A 23,331-nucleotide genomic window follows, 5' to 3' on the forward strand; every position below is an offset into this window, starting at 1 on the left:
CATAACAAGGCAATAGAGGATGGGAGATTCTGTTGCCGCACAGAATAAATTCATAACAGCCGGTATATACTTGACGCTAGAAAACTTATGCTCCTACATCATGACTGCCATGCATTTACAGAGCTATTTTGATGTGTCCTCTGAGCATGTCGTCAGAAAATAACACGACGAGTGCACAAGTTGCAGTACCAGTAAACATTTGGGTGTTTTATGTGTTCAAGGTTTGGTATATGATGTCAGCATCGTGATTGCTATCAACTTCTCCACAAACATGCCACTCAGAACAGCTCGCATTAAATCACCTCATCTTTAAAATGGATGTGGAAACGTGCAATATGAAATGGAAGCAAATTCGAGACCGATAACATCCATGCAAAGCGGAAAGTGTCAGAGAAAAGAAGTTGTGATTTGGCCATTTCAAGATAACGCAGTGTGGTGGCAAGCCACATTGCAGCTCCAATAGGATCAATGTGTGTGCTTCGATGTTTGATGAATGGTTTGATACGGTGAAACAACTCATCTAATTTAAATGCTGTATTCATGGTACTTTTCTTCAGCCATTTCTCGTATAGGCAATACAAGTGTCGCAAATTCCCCGTCGTAATGAAGTGATACATTTAAAATTTTCACATACCATCTACTGTGTCGCCGTTCTCACACTGCCACCTGGTGGAATCCTCCAGATTTACATAAAGTATGCACGCAAATATAATTAGTAGACAGCATACGTAGCAGCAGTGTCTGCAAGTGTTTGCATCTCATAGTGTCAAGTATATCCCAGCCTTTAAGGGCTTGTACGAGGCAAAGTGCTGCAGTAAAGTGGCAACTGTTTGTGTCTGATGAAAAAGAATGAGCAAAGACAAAAAGGGCATTTGAAGGAAGAGAAATGTAAAGCGATACACCTCATGTCTTAGGGCTCATTCACACTTGAGAGTTGCAAATTTCTGCGGATTGTTTGGAGCTTTTCAAAGTTTTTAATGGCAATTTCCAAGTATTTTTCAAGCATGTTTTGGACATTGTTTTTTTGTCTTGGTAGAGTAATATATTACTCTAAGTTCACCTTTCCCTCTACTTTCCCCCTTTGTATAATTAATATGTAGCCTTTATCAGAATGCCTAAAATCTCACAGACTTACTACTGTTCATAAGGTATTGTACCATATAAACTTCTCCCCACCTTTCCTTCTACATTTATAGCCTCAAACAATTAGGTGTATTAAAAGAGAAGCAGGAGTTAAGTTACAATTTAAATAATGTATTATTGATATATTCATAAATAATAACAACATGCAAAGTACAAGTGAATTCTGGCAATGATACAACCTGATAAATGCTGATGTTAGTTACTTAAAATGTCTCTAGTTAAGTCCGCATTTTTTGTCAGCTTTCTTCAGAGCAGTCCGCATGCCCAAAATCAATATGGCTGCCGAGCTGTGCTCTTCATTGTGTTGTCCTTTTCAGTTCATGGTGTGTGAGATGCTCTTTCATCAGATGTTTGTATGAGAGAGAGCTAGGGAGGAGTAAAGCAAGCAAATGTGTAGATTCTCTGTCCAAACCCTACAGCCAGTAGGGTGTCATGGTACTTAAAGGCTTCTGATACAAGCCAATTCCAAACAGCCATACTTTAGACCAATGGGGTACAGAATACCTTCACATCTGCCCTTAAAACCATTTGTTGAGCTGATGTTTGCTAGCTAGGCAGCCTGGCTTTCCTGTGGGGGTTGATTGAGAGAGTCCTGCAGAGAATCACTTGCCAAACTTGTTTGAGGCACTTCCCCCAACAATGTCATTAAATTACAAAGAGACTTAGTCCTAAAAGGGGGTCTGGGTACTTCATCATACATATAAAGCCATACAAAATATTTATCAACTTATATGCAAAATTTCACACCACAACAATTGTTCAGTTGTTTTTCAAATGTTTTACAGTGTGTTTCAAACATTTTTCAAGTGTTTTCAAAAAAGCATTTTGCAGGGAGTATATTGGACATTATTTTCTTTTATAATTTTGTGGACTCAGAGGTAAATTGTTGTGTGTAGGGAATGTCTTCTATGACTTTAGTGCTTTTAATCTGGGTGATCAGAGTACTGAAGCGGATGTGTCATCAGCAGCATAATCCAGATATTTAGTTTACCCTGTTCTGTAGCAAAGGGAGTCTAGAGGACAGTCTTGACTCTATATGATGAACCCAGGTAGTATCCTGAAAAATTTCAGGATTACACACTGCAATCATATACATTTAATCCTGCATGTGTCGAAGGAGGTAAATTTAATCTACCCCTAGTTTAGGGTCACAGGGTTCCTGTGATTATTCTTGGCAGCACTTGGTGTAAGGCAAGAAGCAAATTGTTTGACTTTACATTGACCCCTTGCAGGGCCCAATTAGAAAAGGGTGTGCTGTGTGCAATCCAGTAACAGAAACATATTAATAAAGTGTCAGTTTAGTTTTATTTTGGTTATTTGATATACATATTTCGAAGCAGTGTGATCTGGTGGTGCAGCTGTCAACTTTCATACCCAGGATAGAAATAAGGGATGGATGTTATATTTATTTCACAGCACATCAAGGATTAAACATATCTCTCTATTATGAAAGAAAATCTTGAGACGAGATGAGACTATTGCCAAGAGATTTTTTCAAGTCCCACCCTCCTCTCAACCATTTCCAGTTAACAACCCACGCCCACAGTCCATTCACCTCTCATTCGTGTGAATGCTTTTGTCAGACACAGTTCCTGCACTCTCAGGACTTATGGATTTTTACGTTTTCCTCACTTTAAGATCCCAATTAAAGAAGATTATTATGTCCAAATCTTAATGAAGAATTTCATCCCAAAGGGTTATCAACAGAAGAAAAGAGTACACAGGCAATCCTAGCACCGAGAAACGATGACGTCAAATGAATTAACACGAAAATTGTGGATCAATTAAGGAAGATGAAAACATCTACTTACAATATCCCGTAGAATATCTACAACCGTTAACACCGTCCATTCTTCCACTGGCCGAATTACTGTTGAAAGCAGGATGTATCATAATGTTATTGCGTAATTTATGTATGAGTGATGGGCTATGCAATAGGACAAAATTAGTTCTATTCAAAATTGGTTGAAAAATTCTGTAAAATTTTAACAGGTGAGAAGAAAGGTAATTTAGTACATCTTCCACAGATAACACAAAAGGAGATTTGATATTCCATTCATATTTTTTAAAACATTTACAGTTTCCTGAATAGCTTTTGCTATGACAATTAACAAATCACTGGGACAAACATTAGAAAAAGTCTGTTAATTTATTAGAGAGAAAGAAAAGATATTCACTCACAGGCAGTTATATGTTTCGTTGTCACAAACACAGAATCAAAATTCAATGCAAAACTGGCGAAAAGTTAATTCCAAATATTGTTTTTACTGAAGTTTTACAGTAAAAGTGTAAGTTTAAAAGGTATTTGCATGTTAATTTCAAAGCCAAACAGAATGAAAATGTATAACGCAACGAATACCTCTAACGCAACATGAAACATAACTTTCTTTCAATTTATTTTGTTTTACTATTTTTTACTATGGTTAATTACTCACTGTAATATAAAATAGTTCTATTATGCATATGTAAAAATTCCCATGAAAATAATAATCTGTTTAAATTGTACATTTGCTTCCTCATATGGGAGCAGCAGAGCTGTAAAGTGGCTAGCACGTATGCCTTGGGGTTGGCAAGCGAAGCGAGAAGGGGGCAGAGCCCCCTAGTTTTCTTAATTGACAAGTATTAACTGACACATTTCTAGTCTTCAGTTTTTAAACAGGTAGTCATCTGCAGTTAAGCACAGTAATGCCCATTAGTCCAGAAATGTCCATGCAGAACATGCAGTACCTCTCTGTCTAAATACAGTATTAAAACAAATGCACTAAAGATACTAAGATTCAGTTTGATTTAAATTAAAGGTATACTTACAATTCTTGTTCAGTTCTTGACATCTGATTGCAAACCTTGTATGTGCATACCTTAATCTGTCTCTCAATAGCTATCATTAGATTAGTGAAGCACACACATGCACGATGGCTTCACTTTTGGCTCATTCATAGGGAGAATCACTGACTTCCTGGAAAAACACTGCAAAAAAACTTTTGATTTTTTTGAAACAGTGTTTTATGAGTGTTTCCATTGATTTCAATGACATACGCATTTGGCTGAAAATGCTTGAAAACTGCTGCATGCAGGAGTTCTAAACTACTCACTGCTAAAACGTGTAAATGTGAATATTGTCATTGAAACTATGACAGATAACATTACAAGTGGTTTAGCAGTGTTCAGGTCTAGTGCTAAAACGCTTGGAAAAAACCCTTAGGTGCACAGTAAAAGGGTTTTTAAGGATTGACCTCAGCTGGAGATAAAAGAAAATAAGAAGATTAGGGAATGGTGAACTTGCATTTTAGTCCTGAGTCAGCAAAAATATCCTCCTGATAGTATATTATTAGAATGAATTTCCTCTGTTTGTTCTGATAATTTTGCAAGTTTAAAATAACATAAACAGGTAGCAATCAGTTCTTTAATATTATTTTATTCCTACAGTTAAACCCTGTTTTTTCCCTGTAAGGCTGATTACTGTCATATTAAATCATTCCTAATGTATCTTTTCTTAATGGCTTAAGCAATTAAGGAGATTTCCTGATATTTCTAATATTATAATTTTAACAGAAACAAATCAAATTTGCCTCTGCAATGTTTTAGACTTGCTGCATAAAACCTCTCTGGCCGCTAGTGCCTCAATAATGTTACTCTCTTGGCTGCTGAAAATTAAGTTGTGTTTTGTCTGTAATTTCTTTGCCCTTTTAGTGCTGTGGCAATTTTTATACTGAATTATCCTTTGCCTTAATAATAAGAGCTCAGCTGAAATTACATTTAAATGAAAAAAAAAACTGAAGTGCTAGTGGCTTGCATTTAGTTGGAGAAGGCATCTATAAATAAAATAAAGGATGCCTGGCATGCATTCGACCGACAGGATTGAAGCAACGCAGTGTTTTCTAATTTAGGGTAAAAAAGCCCTTTATGAAATGAGTGTGAGGAAAACGAGAGACCAGTGTGGCCGCACAAGTGGTGGCATCTGTGTGTCTTGCATTGCACATGTGGGCTGAAAGTGGACACTGTGGATCATTCAGATGTGTGGTGAATTGAATCTCTAGGAGCTCATGTCAGAATTCCATATCTTGGCAATTCAGCTGTTTTGCTTTCTCTGAAGCTCAAATGAAAGTACACTTCTGATACATTATAGCTGTATTTATAAATAAAGGAAAACTTGTTTCTACTATTTAGATTTAATTCAATTTAGCTCTACACTACGATTTGCACAATACACAAATAATTCATGATTTATAGTAGACCAGGTTAGTTTGTGTTGGTTTGTGTGAATTGTGGGGTACAGACAGATAGACATGATGTTTTCACCATACACGTTTATTTTGCACTTATTATTTACAGTTAAAGTGAGCACCACCCAGTGCCACAGCACCAATCACCCCTTAAGTCCATGCCTTTCATAATGCCTTTACTCCTGTCTGGTCTGCCTCCACTCCTCTCCTCCGATCTCTGTCCTCTTCCACCCGACTCCAGCCATTGAATAGAGGGAGGCAGCCCCTTTTATATCCACCCGGATGTGCTTCAGGTGTCCTCCAGTAATCTTCCGCCGGCACTCCCCTGTGTGGCGGAAGCACTGGCTGTGTACCCGGAACCACTCCGGGTGTCTCCGATCCTCTTCCCCCCAGCACTTCCGGGTGCGGCAGAAGTGCTGAGGTCCAGGGCTCTCCAGGCATTGGGGCGCCCCCTGGCGGGGACTATGGGCCCCTACAGGGTTGAGCTTCCAAGCTCTCTACCCATGGTCCCCAAAGCAACCAGGGCGGTTGCCCCCTCATGGTCCGAAGAAGGTCCTCCTGAGCGTCCCGTCACAGTATGTATGCTTGTGTGTGTGTGTGTGTGTGTATATATATATATATATATTCAATATATATATATCAATGGAAGCTGGTGGTCTTTCAAACAGGTGAAGCATACATCATAAATTCAGTCAATTATTGCATCATGTGATTTATATGTAAATTTTGCGCTCCTTTCATTTTTTAGAAAATGGTCTGTGACCTTGAAGTCCCAAAATCAACTGGAATGCTCAAGCAAATTCTAGAAAAAAACCCAATCTAAATCAGTTAAGTAGTTCTCTCGTTCTCTAGCTCGCTAGTGGATGTAAGGTGTGGATCCACCGGCCCACTTTGTTATAGAAAAAAACCTAATCTAAATCCGTTAAATAGTTCTCTCATGAAAAGTGGACAGACATGCAGACAGACAGACAGACAGACGTTGGATTTCATTGCTTTTTCTCCCGCGTGCAATGCTTGTGTTTTACTTTCTTGAATTTGTTTGAAGAAAATGTACACTTTTCAGGTAATCAGTGCATCAAGAGAAGCAGCTATCAATAGCAATGATTTCTTTGTTTATTTGTGAAACACTATCCTCCTACAGTTATCTTGTCTTATAGCCGTAACAAAATACTGCAAACAGGGTCTCTACTTCAACAGTTTGTTTCAGGTTAATGCAGCACTTTGTGGAAAAAAACTATGATTGTTTCTTCTGTTTGCCACCCTTACTCAAAATAAAAGTCTGTATCAAAATAAGGAAATAATGCAATACAAAAATAAGGATTAGTAGGCTAAAAGTGCAGAACACAGCACCCAATGATGTTATTAAAGGATACAGTGTACAACCTCTCAATACATTCCTACACCTTCAAAACTCTCCTGTAGCCTCTGTGTCCCTTGATGTCCTTCCTCTCTGCCAGTTTGATCCCTTACCACTATCTCACTTCTCAGTGTATGGGAATCCTGGCCACCAATGCTATACTCCTGCCACGGGCCTTAGGTGTCTCCATAGTCCCAAAACCCACAAATGTGGGACAGAAGTACTTGTAGAGGTCTATGTAATTAAACAGGTAATGGACACCCTAAGATTTTAGGTTCCTCTACTGCCCTCTGTCGGCTAGGAGGACTGCTAGCTACTTCTGAGGATCTTTCCAGGATTTGTTCCAAAAACCCTCCCTTCCAGAACAATGTATGGCATACAGCAATCCTGGATCTGCCTAATACTGACTTGACAAAACAATCCCTTGTTTCATGATTGCTGTGATCTTCCAGTTATTATTTTAGGCAGAGTGGTTAGTAATGTGGCTTCTCCTTCAAGCTTGTGCAGTGGCTGCGCAAAGTTCTCTGCTTTGTTTTTCTCTGACTACTACACTTTTCCTCACATATTTCAATTGGCTCACATATTTGTAAATGATTGTGAGTGCAACTGTGATGGAATGGAGCTCATTCAGAGCTGGTACCTCCTTTTAGCTCCGTTACATCATTATAGGCCAGAGTTTCTCTGTGACCTTGAACCAGAAGTACTTTTGATTATGGACAGATTTTTGTGTTTGTCACAGTAATTTAAGTTTTACTATGGTGTTTGAATATTTTGTCCACCCATGGTGGCACCAGCATTTCTTTTAAGTTATTTAAGTTTAAGTTCTGCCTTTCTGTGTTTCTCTCACTAGATGAAGTCAGCAGGTGTTGGAAATGGCGGGCTCTTCACTGATAGCTACTGCAATATTTGCAATGCACAGCTGATCTCGGAGTCCCAGAGAGTCGCCCACTATGAGGTGAGGAGGCATGCTGTCATCTTGGATAAAAGCAATGCGAGTGGAATGAATTTGGGAAGTCAGGTCACAAAACGAATTGTGTCTCTTATACCTAGGAAGTTAACTTAGCATGGTCAATCAATATAATGGATACTGTAAATACGATAGTGCTTTAATAATCATGTCAATATCTTTTCATTATGCTTTGCAGTGCAATACATTGCATGAGAACATAATGTAGCAAGCCAATCAATAAACATAACTGTGACAATAAACAACAGGAATAAATAAGAGCGACATTAGACAAAAAATATGATCAGTTTTAAATGTTCAGCATGTGGCAAACAGAACAAGGAAAACCAAATAACCCTGAGGAGTAGAAAGTTCAATAAAGACCAATGAGGAGAGCAAACAGACTAACAACGTGAGTGCTCTGCACTCTGTCACAACAGCAAACTTTTTTCATCCATTTTTAGGTGATTTTTTTGCATACCTGTACAATGTGAAAACACAGATTGTTGTCATCGTGTCTTACTGTCAGTGAGCCTGAGTGAAACAACTCCGAAAAGATCTTTTTTGTTGTAATTTTGTATAGTCATTTATCAAGGAAATTTGATGAGAAAGTTACGTTTTTGGCAAGATATCTCAAATAGACTGTACTCTTCAAATGTATAACATTTTGAAAACTCCCTTTTGATAAAACACACACATTTCCAAAACCTGTCTTAAAACAGAGACCCATTCTGTGCAAGCTCAATTACTGATTCATTTTCTCTTTCATATTTTCCTTGACAGAGAGCTTATTTTAAGTTGTGGCTTTTCCTCATTTATAAACTTGATAGTTCTGATGGAAAAACAAATTCCTAATACAGGTTATTGAAACGGTAGCAGAGATGCATGCAGCGGCGTATCAACAGAAAAGGCAGGGCAGCAAATTCTCCCTGTTTATCTTTTTAATTTAATTTAGCTAATAGTAACAAAGGAGGGAATTAAAACAAAACTATGAACAATGCTGCACATCCTCTCTCTGACACACTAACATATAGTATTTTAAACCAACAAATTATTAAGCAGAAGTGTGTTAAGAAACACTACTGGGGCTCATTTATACCAACAGCAATACGTTTGTGTAATGCCTCACTGTGACTGGGACTGCCAAGTGAAAACTTTTTCTTTCTTTCTTTCTTTCTTTCTTTCTTTCTTTCTTTCTTTCTGTCTTTCTTTCTTTCTTCCTTTTAATTCTGGTGTGTGTTCAGACCATAGTCTGTATATATACATATATTCATTTTTTTTAATTTTATACATAATTTTTATTTTTATACTGTATTGAGTATTTGTTCTGTTCTGTGTATTGTATTGTATTGACCCCCTTCTTTTTGACACCCACTGCATGCCCAACCTACCTGGAAAGGGGTCTCTCTTTGAACTGCCTTTCCTGAGGTTTCTTCCATTTTTTCCCTACTGGGGTTTTTTTGGGAGTTGTTCCTTGTCTTTTTAGAGAGTCAAGGCTGGGGGCTGCTAAGAGGCAGGGCCTGTTGAAGCCCATTCCGGCCGTCCTTGTGTGATTTTGGGCTATACAAAAAAATTGTATTGTATTATATTTATTTATCTGTTTATGCATGTATTTATTTGTTTAAAGACCTTCTGTAAGCAATATATATCTTTTTTCCCATGTTGGGACTTTAGGGAGGGAGAGTTGAGGGGACCAATAGTGTTTTTTGCCAAGGTGCCCCCAGACTCTCAAGAATCGCCTCTGGATGCTTGTTCTACTGGGAAGTTGTCCTCAAATACATCAAAATACTGTATAGATGACAATAACAGAAAGATTCATAGCCATAAACTAACAATAACACAATAATCAAGCAAGGAAACATATTTTTTTTTTAAATAAACAAGTGGATAGATAGAAATTTGTTTGCACCCAGGAGGAAATTTGGCCATGTATGTATATATTGTGATGGGGGGCCAGGACACCCAAAGAACAGAAGGATGGGGGAAGGCAGCTACTTTGGGACACTGCCTCCCCCAAGACCCTAGATGGTGACTTCCCTGCAGCATAGCTGTGCCCCGGATTCCTGCAGGGCACCATGGGATCTGGAGTTCAGCTTCATAGCCCTTCTGGGGACCGTGAGTGCCGCCAGGAGACACTGCAGGGGGACTTGGGATATTTTACTGTCCGCCAGCACTTCCGGGTCAAGGACTATATAAAGGACTGCTGTGAAACCAGCAAGTCAGCCAGAGTCGGGTGGAGGTGGACAAAGCTTGCTGGGAGGAGGAGAATTAGAGAAAGAATTATTATTGTTTTTACTTGTGTTTATGGTGACTGTGGTGCTTGGAATCAGTACTATTGATAAGAACATAATAAAAATACTTCTCAATGCTTTTACCTTGGGTTCAGAGTGTCTGTCTGTTGGGATTAGAGGGGCAGTAGCGACCCTTATCGTCCACGCATTTACTATATACAGTGGTACCTCGGTATACGTCCGCTTTGGAATAAGTCCAACTTGGTATACGTCCAGTTTGGATGTGAAAAATTTTGCTTGGTATACGACCTTTGTTTGGAATACGACTCGCGTGGTACCCTTGTTTACCTCTCTCGAGACAAAGCCACAACTGCCCACGAGCGTCAGTGCGCCAGTTGCTAGCATTCAATGAACAACCCGCGCTATAACTCTGTAAATTTTCACGTGTGTGATATAGCGGGTCCACAGCTACTGTCAAAGGCCAGTTTTAAAATAAATAATCACCGCGCTTGTGGCTACTTATCTTGATAAATAGAAGTGTGTTGGCTAGAAGGGGAGAAAAAAGAGAGAGAGAGAGATAGTGCAGGAGAGCGTTGCAGCTGAACAGGGAGCCTGGGTGTTGGGCCGACACCCGGGGAATAGTAGTAGTGGTCACTCCCACTGAGTGATCATGGAGCGGGATTGACCGGAAGGAGGGTAACTCTCCGCGTAAGGCCATGGGAGTCGGGACTTGGGCGAGTGTTTTCCCAAGGGTAGGCGCCCTGGTCGCTGTGGATCCCAAGTCGCTGTCAGGAGGAGCCTACCGGAGCCAGGGATCGGAGAGGTGAACTGAACAGCTCAAGTAGGCAGAGTGAAGGTGAGCTGCAAGTAGGGTGACTCACCTGTTGGGAAGTAGGGGGGGCCGCCAGGTAAAAAGGCACCGGGCTTGTTGTTGTTTTTTTTATTTTAAAGAATGCGTTCTGCTGTATTTTAACCTCATTTTTTTAAGAAGACTTTTTTTTATTGTTTTTAACCTCCATGTTTCACTTCTGATTTTATGGATTATTTATTGGAACTTTGGACACTGCACTTTAATTTGAACACCTTGTTTTGTTGATTGTTTTAACAAAAGCATTTTGCACTTTTTCACCATCCCCATGCTTTGTTGTGCCTCACTGCTAAGCTCATCAGTAACACTACTGATGGTGTAGGGTTCAAGGGCTCCCTGACAGCAGATGGTAGCATACAGCAAACCCTCATCGTCACAATGTGATTTTGTGTTTTTTCATGTAAATTTGAATTTGTTGAAAAGTATGAAGGTGGCATGCGTATCTGGGACATGGCTATTGCATACCATTTGCTGAGAACGACGGTATCTACGATTGTGAAAAACACAGATGTTATTAAAAAGTAAAGTGAGGTAAAATTTTCATTTATTTCATCTAATTGCTTTTGTATTTATGTATTTTAGTATTAAGCAGTGTTTAGATTATTTTATACAACCCCATCAATGTACAATATGCCAATAACAATAGGATTTTTTTCCATGGGAACGGATTAATCATTTTCCCATTATTTCTTATGGGAAAAATTTGTTTGGTATACGTCCTTTTTCATATAAGTCAAAGGATCTGGAAAGGATTAAGGACGTATACCAAGGTACCACTATATAAATATATATATATATATATATATATATATATATATATATATATATATATATATATATATATATATATATATAGTCAGGTCCATAAGTATTTGGACTGTGACACAAGTTTCATAATCTTGTCTCTGTTCGCCACCACAATAGATTTGAAATAATGTGATTGAAGTGTAGACTTTCACCTTTAATTTAAGGGGTTTACCAAAAGTATTGTATAAGCTGTTTAGGAATGACAGACATTTTTATACATGGTCCCCCTATTTTCAGGGGCTCAGAAAGTATTTGGACACACTAACATAACCATAAATATAATGATCACTTTCAAAATTTGGTTGAAATTTCTTTACAGTCAATGACTGCCTGAAGTCTGGAACCCATGGCCATCTCCAAGTGCTGGGTTTCCACTCTAGTGATGCTATGCCAGGCCTTTACTGCAGCTGTCTTCAGTTGCTGCTTGTTTGTTGTACTTTCTGCCATCAGATTTGTCTTCGGCAAGTGAAATGCATGTCCAGTGGGTCAGTTGATTGACTTGGCCATTGAAGAATCTTCCAGTACTTTGGGTTATAAAGCACTTGGTTTGCTTTGGCTCATAGTCCATCTGTACTGTGAAGTGTCATCCTATCAGTTTTGCAGCATATGCCTGAATCTGAGCAGATAGTATAGTCCTATACAATCACTTGTTTGAGTGGACCACTTCTACATTCACTCCTTAAATAGTGAGTGGACATACGGCTGTTTGGTGCTGTGAAAGTCAATAACCAGTTCCTTGGTTTCGGAGATGTTAAGTCACAGACAATTCTCTTTGCACCAAAAAACAAAGTTCTCCACCTGACTCCTCTAATTTGTCTCATTCCCCTTATCAATACATCCCATATTTTTCTTAATGTTGTGCTTATTTAAAACATTCAGCTTTTGAATCTGCAAAGTCAATTTCTTTGGGAAAGTTTAACAAGTTAAGAATATGTTCAGATGTACTTAGACTGTCTGGGCAAAATAAAATAAATAAAATCCCAGTCTGAGTGCTTTCAAATTATTCCTTTTTGTTAATACCGCGTGTCTGTCTCTCACGCACCGTTAAGAATGTATTTTTATCAGACAATAACTTCAAACACAAAGGGAATGAAGGGAGGGTAGCCCACAGATATGATTTTGAGCAGGCTTATTCAGCGTTCATTTTTCTTCCTTAGAACTCGTAATGTGCAGCTTTATATGCAGCAGCCTTTCCCATTAGAAAACATTGAAATGGGGAACAGTTTGCAAATGGATTTTGAAATAATGCCACGTCACCGACGAAGAGGATTAAAAATAATTATAGAAAAAGTTTAAGTACTACATCTGAGAAGTCACCATATTTACAGAGAAAAGCAATATCGGAATCTTCTTTAATTGCATGGTGTTAGGGGAGCACAGCTCTCCCTCTCATAAATATGTCTTAGGAAATATCTGGTGCATGAAGATATTGTATAGCTTGCTAATCCTGCTGCTTCTCAGCTGCCACTGAAGTATTCTGTACCTAAGTCTTTCAGACTTTCAGTGCAGCAGGAAAATATACTAGAAATTTGATTCTTTTGTTTGGGATAGTATCTGATATTGGGTCACAAAAGGGAGCTCAAGAAAAAGGAAAAGGTTGTCTATTTTAACTCATTCATCTATTCACCTGTATCGTGTTTTTTTATTTCAGGGTCTTGGACAAACTGAGCCTATACTGGCAGCATTGGGTGTGAGGCAGGAATGAGCAGTGGATTGGATGCCATAGCTGAATAAGCATCGTCAGTCTTATACCCACCATACTCACAGTTGCTCATACCAATCCAATTTAGATGTGGGAGAAAACCAGAATACCTGGAGAAAATCCACACAGAGACGGACAGAGCATGTAAAGTTCACACAGGCAGCCAAGCACTGCACTTTTTATCAGAAGATAAAGTGATTCACAGAGAACAGAATCACAATGAACAAAATAAAATGATATACGTTAGATATTATTATGCTGCATTAGAATACCACTCTGCCCAATTCTGGTTCCTGCCGTGTACCTGGTCTTTAACCGGAATTAGGTCGATGGCTCTACAATATGCATCAGTATGTATGTTAAAACTTAAATTTAAGTGATGCAATGGTGAGGCCTGTAACATTTTTGCCTCACTGGGCTTGAAGCCCAATTTTTTTTCCTGGTTGAGTACTTTCTACGTTGTCCTCATGTTTGTGTCAATCCAAAGACACTGACTGCTTGATCAATGACTCCGAACTGAAGGGATGCTTGGTGATAGACATCTGCAGGAGACGTGACACCAATAAATGGGTAGATGCATATTTAATTCTAGTAATTACACATTTACCAAATATTACTGTATGTCTTCAAGAATTTTTGAAAAGATTCACAGAATATCTAATATCACTGTAGACTATGATAAACTAATGTCCATCACCATAAAGACAAACAGCACTTTAACATACAACTGTTTCTACCTGCTTTCAGTTGTCAATGCAATTTGCTGTACTTTAGTGCAGCTACCATGGGGTCTTTTTTAAAAGAAACACAAGCAAAATTGGCTTGTAAAAAGAAAAAAATGCAAAGGTTAATTGTTGTGCCACATGGGTTCATAATCCTAAGTTAAAATCTAGGACTTGACCGTTGTCTATGTCAAGTTTCCTCCTTGTCTGAGTCTTTGTGGGCTTTCCACCCACATCCTGCAAATAAGCGAGTGAAATTAATTTTATTAGTTTTATTTCATTTCATACAGAACAGTTTTTTAAATAATGACATCACATTTTGTTTGATCCAGAACAACTAAACACAGACTAAATAGTGGTATTCTTCATATCATATACAATTTCAGCTTCTTCCCCAACCTGTCCAGATACTCTGATATGATGTAGACTATCAGAGATATTGATGCATCAGAAAGAGTGTGTTTTTACTTAGCAATCTTCATCTGGGCCAAGTGTGAGTGTGGGTGTGTGTGCAAATGGGCATTACATTGGCTCCATAGCTGAGTTCTGCTTGGTGCCAATTGCTGTCAGAATAGGCTCTGGCTCCCCATGACTTTGAATTGGATTAAGCAGCTTTGAGAATGTTATTATGCAAAACATTTAACAATACTTAAAATATGTTTAAACCAGGGGTCACCAACTACAGTCCTGGAGGACCACCGTGGCTGCAGGTTTTCATTCTAACCCCTTTTTTATTGAGTGCCCTGTTTGTGCTGTTTTCTTTTCCTAGTTAGGATTCTAGCAGCTGCATTCTGCACTCGTTGCAATCGATTGATATCTTTTTGGGTAGCCCTGAGAGGAGTGTGTTACAGTAATCTAGTCGACTGAAAACAAAAGCGTGAACTAATTTCTCAGCATCTTTCAATGATATAAGAGTTTTGAATGAGTTAATCTTACGAAGGTGTAGTCCCAAGAAAAATATCCTGCTGTGTTTGTTGCCCTGCCACTATTGTGCTTGACCAACGTGTTTTAAAGTCCCACATGGTGGCCATGACCAAATGTAAAGGATAAACAACATCTAAGTGTTTAGAGAGGCAGCTAAAATGATGCCAATGTCATTCATATGTATTCACTGCATAAACACCTGGATTGAATTATTTTTTACAAGAAATAGGACAGATAATTTTCATGTACATTATGACTACAAAATATGGACACTGCTATATTTCTTAAAAAGTAATTTTTTTAAGGTAAACCAAAGCTATAAAAACATTAATTATGCAATAATAACTCTTTACATTTATATAGCGCTTTTCTTACTACTCAAAGTGCTTTACATAGAGAGAGTGAGGAGCCACTTCAACCACCATCAAACTGCACCTGGATGATGTGACAGCAGCCATTTTACACCAGTACGCTCACCACACATTAGCTGTTAGATGGTGAAGTGATGAGAGACAGTTAACCAATTAGAGATAGGGGATGATTAGGGGGCTAGAATGACTAGGCCATGGAGGGCAATTTAGCTTGGACATCAGGATGCACCCAACTTTTTATGAAGGATGCACTTGAATCTTTTATGACCACAGAGAGTCAGGACCTTGGTTTTTTTATCTCAATCGAAGGATGGTGCCATTATTACAGCATAGTGTCCGTCACTACACAGGGGCATTGGGATCCACATAAAGACTACAGGGTAAGTGCCCATTGTTGACCTCTTCAACACTTCTTCCTGCAGCAGGACAAGCTTTTTCCTAAATGGTCTCCCAAGTACTGGCCAGGCCCGAACATGCAACTTCCTGTGGCTTTCCTGTTCTGAAGTAAATGTGATATGACTGTTGGCCATAATAATAATAACATTTAAGGGCAGATGCTCATTTTAAGTAAATATCACTTTGATTCTGAAAGCTTATGGTGTTTATCATCATACATACTGCACATTATGAGTATGCCACTCTTATAAAAGTATTCACCTGCCACCTTGGATTGTTTCACATTTTATATTATAGTTTATACTTTTTAAGGATTTACAGTTGTTCAAAATGCAGCACTTCATAACAAATTCAAAGGAAAAGCAATATTCTATATTCAATTATTTTATACATCTACTTACTCCAATAAAAGGACAGGCAAACCAAAGTATGCCCTGGCCTGAGAATGTGCATGATCCTCTCGCTCACACTAAGCCAGTTTAACGACATTACCTGCATATCTTTGGAATGTGAGAGAAAACCACCATTCTTAGAGAAAGCCTAGATGGACACATAGAGGAAACACAAACTTCACGCAGAAACAGACTGACTGAGATTTGAACCCACGGTACTGGAAATGTCAGGTAGCAGCATTACCAATGTGTTATGGTAAAAGGCTGATGTGCTTTTGGAATTAAGTATAAATAAGAGACAATAACTCATTCTTTAAGACTTCACAGCCTTGATGCCATTTTGGTAGAGACACCTTTAAGAGAAATTACAGCCATATTTCTTAAAATAAAAGTGTCTTCTAGCACATCTGGAGGCTGCAGCCTTCAAGGCAAAAGATCTCCCTCTGAAAAAGATTTTTCTTAGACTTTTTTTGCTTTTTTTTGGTATTATTTGTTTATTTTATCTTTTAACTATTAAACTAAAATAGAAAACAATGAGTGATTGAAGCTTATATGTTTGAAAATTATCAGTTACTGGGATTCATAGCAACATCAAAAAAATGTATTAATTAAATGTGACCTTTAATGAAAATGCACAATTGCTTATATATGTTTGCAAGAATTTTGAAACAGTGATATATAATCCTTTAGCAAACATGTTTAATCCAGGATCACAGAATAGAACATACAAACTTGCTAAAAATGTATTATATTATCTCTATGTATATAAAATCCAACGCCTGTCCGTCTGTCTCTCTCCCTCCGTTTGTATGTCTGTCCACTTTTCATGAGAGCACTACTTTACAGATTTAGATGGGGTTTTTATCTATAATTTGCTTGAATATTCCAGTTGATTTTGCAACTTCTCTCATTGCGCTAAGTATCATAGTTTGGTTGCAGGAGCGATTCATTTGCACTTATCCAAGACAGAGGCTGTGGCCCGAGGAGAGGGGGAAGTGTGACGTCAGATGGGGGAGCCTGGCGGTGCCATCCTCACTCACATGCCAGCCTCCATTCGAATTGCTCTACCTGTTTCCACGTTTTGGAGTGGACCTTGCCTCTGCTTAGCTAGCAATACCGTTCGTGTATTGATTTTTAAAGTCTGTCCTGTTTCACTACTACACGGGCAGAGCCATGGGGGACAGCTAGTATTATATAATTCTAGCATAATCAACTTAGTCAATTTCAATGTCAAGGGGTAACACCCACTCCTGCAGCAGTAGACACAAAGTAGTGCACACTGGAGTCCACTCATGCACATGCGCTAGACTTGCTAGTTAGCTTAACACTGGTGTGGGAAAAAATTTGGAATACCAAGGGAAAAAACAAAAATGTTCTAGGCGAACAGCCAAATGCCACACTCAAACCTAGAACATTGGATTCATGATATGGCAGAACTTACCACTACTCCACCTTTGATATTTCTTCCTGTCTTAAATTTACTTCATATATTAGAACACATGTGACAAGAACTGGCGTTTCAGCCTGTTCAGCTAGCTTGGCTTATTTACTTAGATTGTCCAAGATAACATCAAGTCAAGATTTGGGGGACCCTACAGTCTACCACTCTACTTGTTAACTTATTCCATGTGTCTGTGGCTGTTTGTGTGAAGATGCACAGAAAACATACAATTAATCAACTTTAAATTATATATTGAGCACATCTCTCTCGTTTAAAATTGTTGAAAATGTTTTCCGGGCAAGATCCAACGTGTGAACGCTGCAATCAAGTTCCAGCCTCACTGGGCCACAAGTTTCGGGCCTGCACCAAATGAACATCATTTTGGACAAACATTTTTAAATGCCTTTCAGACAATCCCTTCTAATCCATTGTGTTTGGTGGACTCCCAGATGGGCTTAAAGTGGAGGAGAAGAACAAACAAACTGTAATTGCCTCTACTACACTATTAGCACATATGCTTATCTTGCTCAACTGTAAGAATCCTAACTCACCTATTTTAAGTCAGTGGGTAACTGATGTTATATATTATCTAAAATTGAAAAAAATCAAATTCTCACTTAGAGGATCTGTACAAAACTTCTTCAAAACCTGGCATGAACTAATGAATAACATTTTAGAATAAGCATTTGAATTGAGGAAGTGGATTCTCTCCCCTCTTTTTCTCTTCTATCTCTTTATTTATCAATTTATTTATTTACATATTTTTACTATTATTAAAGTGCTACTCTGCTGACCTAGCACTCTTTCTCATGGGCGAGGGTCGATTTGTTTCAAACCAGTTTTGTTAAACTTGACTTGCATGTATGGAATGTTTTTTGATTTTAATAAAATAAAATATTAAAAAAAAAGAAAAGCTTATGTAAAATTTCCCCTTAACATGTTTCCAGTTATTTCCAAATGTTGTTTTTAAAAAATCTATTTAAATTAACAACTGAGGTCTACTGTACTAAATCCCTTCTTAATTTTAAACACTTCAGTCATGTTTCTTCTTAATTTTTGTTTGCTTCAATTGAAAAGGTTCAGTTCTTTCAGTCTCTCCTCATAACTCATACCTGTTATACCCGAAATAAGCTTTATAGTGCTACTGTCTTGTTTTGTAATGTGGAAACTAAAACTGTACACAGTATTCCAGGTGAAGCCTTACTAGTGTGCTATATAACGTCCATAGCATAACTTCCCTTGACTTCTGCTCCAGACATCAGGTTATATAACCTAACATCCTAATAGCCTTTCCAATGGCTATAATGGAATTGACTCCCAATTCTTCTCATACTTTCATTTTCAGACCTCCTATTGTGTATTCAGATTGAACAGTTCTACTTCCTAATTGTAATACTTTACATTTACTTGCATTAAATCTCATTTGCCACATATCTGCCTAGACCTCTATGCTGTCCAGATACCTCTGTAACTATTCAGCACATTCCACATTATCTGACTTTCGACACCATACGCAAGGTAATTAACATCAGTTTTTAGTATCTGATGGTAATAGTAAATGTGACAGTCACTAATTAACAGGACAGACTAAATCAAAAATACCACCAAATTCTTCAGCAGTAAATGGGGGAGCATTGTGAAGTGGCTCACACACACACGATGTGTGGTGTGATGGGAAAATGAAATCATCTTTGACAAAGAGCTAAGAATAATGAGTTCATTAGATTGTAATCAGCACCGGAAAGTGGTCTGAGGCTTCATTTTGATTATCAGTTGCCCCTGTGGTCTCTGAATGTACTAGGCACGTTTCGTCACTTCTTTCCTAGATTTCAGCTGCCATCGTCATAAATAGATTTCATTGCTTCAGCAGAAATGACAGGTAGAAAAAATAGCAAGTGCTTTAATGTCATCTATCAAAGAGGCTGGCTGTCTTTTAATAACTGATAGAGCTGTCCTTGAACTTAACTCTCTCCCAAGCTGCTGTTATTGTGCTTGTTTCAATGTGAATCTTTGTCCGTTTTATCAGCCCATTCCCGCCTCTTTTCATTTATTCTATCACTCAACACCCACCGATCCCCATCTGCCTTATAATTGACCCTGAAGTACCGAGGTATTGCATTGAATGCTATACTGTGACCGTGAAAATGTGCACGTCCAGCTGTTCAGATGTCCAAATTGCTGACAACGTGTCATACTCTACTCATCATAGACAGTTACACAAGATAGATAGATAGATTTAACTCAGTGTACTGTAGGGGGATCTTTTGAGGTCAAAAGTAATCAAGATCCTTTATTGTCCTATACTTGTATTAAACCAATGCTAAAGGTATGAAAGATGTTTTTTTAACATTTATCATAAAATACTGTAGTTCTAATACATAAAATACTTAAAAGAAGCTAACCTTTAGTTATGTGAATTTCCCCTTGGGATTAATAAAGTATCTATCTATCTATCTATCTATCTATCTATCTATCTATCTATCTATCTATCTATCTATCTATCTATCTATCTATCTATCTATTACTTGCATGTCTTTGGAACATGAGCGAAAACTACAGTGTGTATATAAAACTCACATGTACACAATAAGAATGCCCAAACTACAGACAGAATATGGTTGGCTAGGATTTGAATCCAGACCTCTGGAGACATGATACAGTAGTGCCCATGAATGTGCTACCCTGAAACTCCATTGAGCTTTCTGAATTAATTATAAATAAGGGAATATATAAAGTATTGCATTGAAAGCTATATTGTGACAGTGACAATGTGCACATTCAGCTCTTCAGATGTCCAAAGTGCTGACAAAGTGTCATACCTTGCCTATTCATAGACAGATACATTTAACACTTTTGAGGTCAGAAGTACAGTAACTAAAATGTTTCATCCTCCTACAGTGAGCATATGGTAGAAGTAAGAAGGCAGTTTTTTTCAATTATTTATTGCAAATTAGAATTTTGATGAAAAATATATCTAAAGAAGCTTTCCTTACATTTCAAGAAAGCAAATGTCCTTTTGGCTGGTGTCCTAGCCTTAACTTACTCTTTGTAATGTCTTTGCATTAGTGTTCGCTACCAACATAGTAATATTGTATATTAGTACTGTGAGTGTATTACCAAAAAAAAAGTTTTTTTCTGTATAACGAAGTGCATGTGTTCCTAATTTATTTAAGCAAAAAACTGTGCTATGTCTGTAGCGCAGTAGTAGTGCTGCTGCCTCGCAGTAAGGAGACCTGGGTTTGCTTCCCGGGTCTTCCATGCATGGAGTTTGCATGTTCTCCCCGTGTCTGTGTGGGTTTCCTCCCACAATTCAAAGACATCAATCAATCAATCAACATTTATTTATATAGCACATATTCATACAAAAACATGTAGCTCAAAGTGCTTTTCAAAATGAATAGAAAAATAGAAGACACAATAAAAAATAAACATAAGTCAACATTAATTAACATAGAATAAGTAAGGTCCGATGGCCAGGGTGGACAGAAAAAACAAAAAAAAACTCCAAAAGCTGGAGAAAAAAAATAAAATCTGTAGGGGTTCCAGACCACGAGACCGCCCAGTCCCCTCTGGGCAATCTACCTAACATAAGTCAAACAGTCCTCTTTGTATTTAGGGTTTTCATGGAAGGACCTGATGATGATGGTCACATAGTTTTCTGGCTTTCAGTCCATCAATGTTGGTGCATCATGATGCTTTGAGTAGGTGGTGGTGGCGCAGGCCGCCACCACAAAGAAACCGGAAAAAGAAACAGAAGAGAGAGTAGGGGTCAGTATGGATTTTGGAGCCACTATGAATAGTTATTGTGATGAATTGAACATACAGAGTATCAGTATTAAGTTAAAGTGAAGTTATGAGAAGGCCATGTTAAAGTAATGTGTTTTCAGCAGTTTTTTTAAAGTGCTCTACTGTATTTGCCTGGCGAATTCCTATTGGCAGGCTATTCCAGATTTTAGGTGCATAACAGCAGAAGGCCGCCTCACCACTTCTTTTAAGTTTAGCTTTTGAAATTATAAGGAGACACTCATTTGAAGATCTAAGGTTACGATTTGGAATATAAGGTGTCAGGCATTCCGATATATAAGATGGAGCGATTATTTAAGGCTTTATAAACCATAAGCAGTATTTTAAAGTCAATCCTGAATGACACAGGCAACCAGTGTAGTGACATCAAAACTGGAGAAATGTGTTCGGATTTTCTTTTCCTAGTTAGGATTCTAGCAGCTGCATTCTGCACTCGTTGCAAGTGATTTATGTCTTTTTTGGGTAGTCCTGAGAGGAGTGCGTTACAGTAATCTAGTCTACTGAAAACAAAAGCGTGAATTAATTTCTCAGCATCTTTCAATGATATAAGAGGTCTAACTTTTGCTATGTTTCTTAAGTGAAAAATGCTGTCCTAGTGGTCTGATGAATATGCGATTTAAAATTCAGATTACAGTCAACGGTTACCCCTAAGTTTTTTACTTCCGTCTTAACTTCTAATCGTAGTTCATCAAGTTTATTTCTGATAACCTCATTGAATCCATTATTGCCAATTACTAAGATTTCAGTTTTCTCTATTTAGTTTGAGAAAATTACTATTCATCCATTCAGAAATACCAGTAAGACATTGTGTTAGTGAATCGAGAGAGTCGGAGTCATCAGGTGCTATAGATAAGTACAGCTGTGTGTCATCAGCATAGCTGTGGTAACTCACGTTGTAACCTGAGATAATCTGACCTAACGGAAGCATGTAGATTGAGAAGAGCAGCGGACCCAGGATAGAGCCTTGTGGAACACCATATCGGATATCATGTGTCTTTGAGATGTGATTACCACAACTAACAAAGAATTTTCTACCTGCCAGGTAGGATTCAAACCAATTTAAGACACTGCCAGAGAGGCCCACCCATTGACTAAGGCGATTTCTAAGAATATTGTGATCAATGGTGTCAAATGCAGCACTCAGATCTAAGAGGATGAGAACAGATAAATGGCCTCTGTCTGCATTTAACCGCAAGTCATTTACTACTTTAACGAGTGCAGTTTCTGTGCTGTGATTTGTTCTGAAGCCTGACTGAAATTTATCAAGAATAGCATGTTTATTGAGGTGGTCATTTAATGGCAAAATGACTGCCTTCTCTAGAATTTTACTTAAGAAGGGCAGGTTGGAGATGGGTCTAAAATTTTCAAAGGCAGAGGGGTCGAGATTATTTTTCTTGAGCAGGGGTTTAACTACAGCAGTCTTAAGACAGTCTGGAAAGACCCCCATATCTAATGACGAATTAACTATGTCCAGAATATTGTCAATTAGCACGCCTGATATTTCTTTGAAAAACCTTGTTGGTATTGGGTCAAGGACGCAGGTGGAGGGTTTCAGTTGAAAGATTATACTATGTAATTCAGGTAAATCTATCCTGGTAAAAGCATTTAATTTGTTTATAATGGAGTACCGGGGCTTTGGAGGTTCTGCAGTGTTGGGGAGATATACTATGTTATCTCTAATATCATTAATTTTTTGATTGAAAAATACAGCAATGTTCTCACAGGTTTCACTGGAAGTATTCTGGGGGCATTTCTTTGAGTTACCTGGACATGCAGGTTAGGTGCATCGGTGATCCTAAATTGTCCCTAGTGTGTGGTTGTGGGTGTGCCCTGCAGTGGGCTGGCGCCCTGCCTGGGGATTTGTTCCTGCCTTGCGCCATGTGATTGCTGGGATTGGCTCCAGCAGACCCCAGTGACCCTGTGTTAGGATATAGCGGGTTGGATAATGACTGACTGTGCCATGTTTAATCCAAGAAAAGACATCTCCTGGTCTTTTCTTATGCG

General features: G+C 38.3%; 1 protein-coding gene across 5 annotated transcripts in view; it reads left to right on the plus strand.

The window, feature by feature from the left end:
* zgc:171482 (zinc finger protein) overlaps positions 1-23,331 on the plus strand; it is a 605,896-nt gene that overhangs the window by 84,451 nt on the left and 498,114 nt on the right. For 4 of the 5 annotated variants that reach the window (XR_005636136.1, XM_039774216.1, XM_039774229.1 and 1 more), the window contains exon 2: positions 7,574-7,678. The exons of the other annotated variant lie outside the window; for it this stretch is intronic. Coding sequence is in view for 3 of the 4 variants with exons in the window: in XM_039774216.1 (XP_039630150.1) it covers positions 7,574-7,678 (105 nt within the window). In the remaining variant the exon portion in view is untranslated. The remainder of the gene's footprint in view (positions 1-7,573; positions 7,679-23,331) is intronic. 5 annotated transcript variants of the gene reach the window in all.

This window comes from Polypterus senegalus, chromosome 1 (assembly GCF_016835505.1).
Source record: "Polypterus senegalus isolate Bchr_013 chromosome 1, ASM1683550v1, whole genome shotgun sequence".
NCBI lineage: Eukaryota > Metazoa > Chordata > Cladistia > Polypteriformes > Polypteridae > Polypterus > Polypterus senegalus.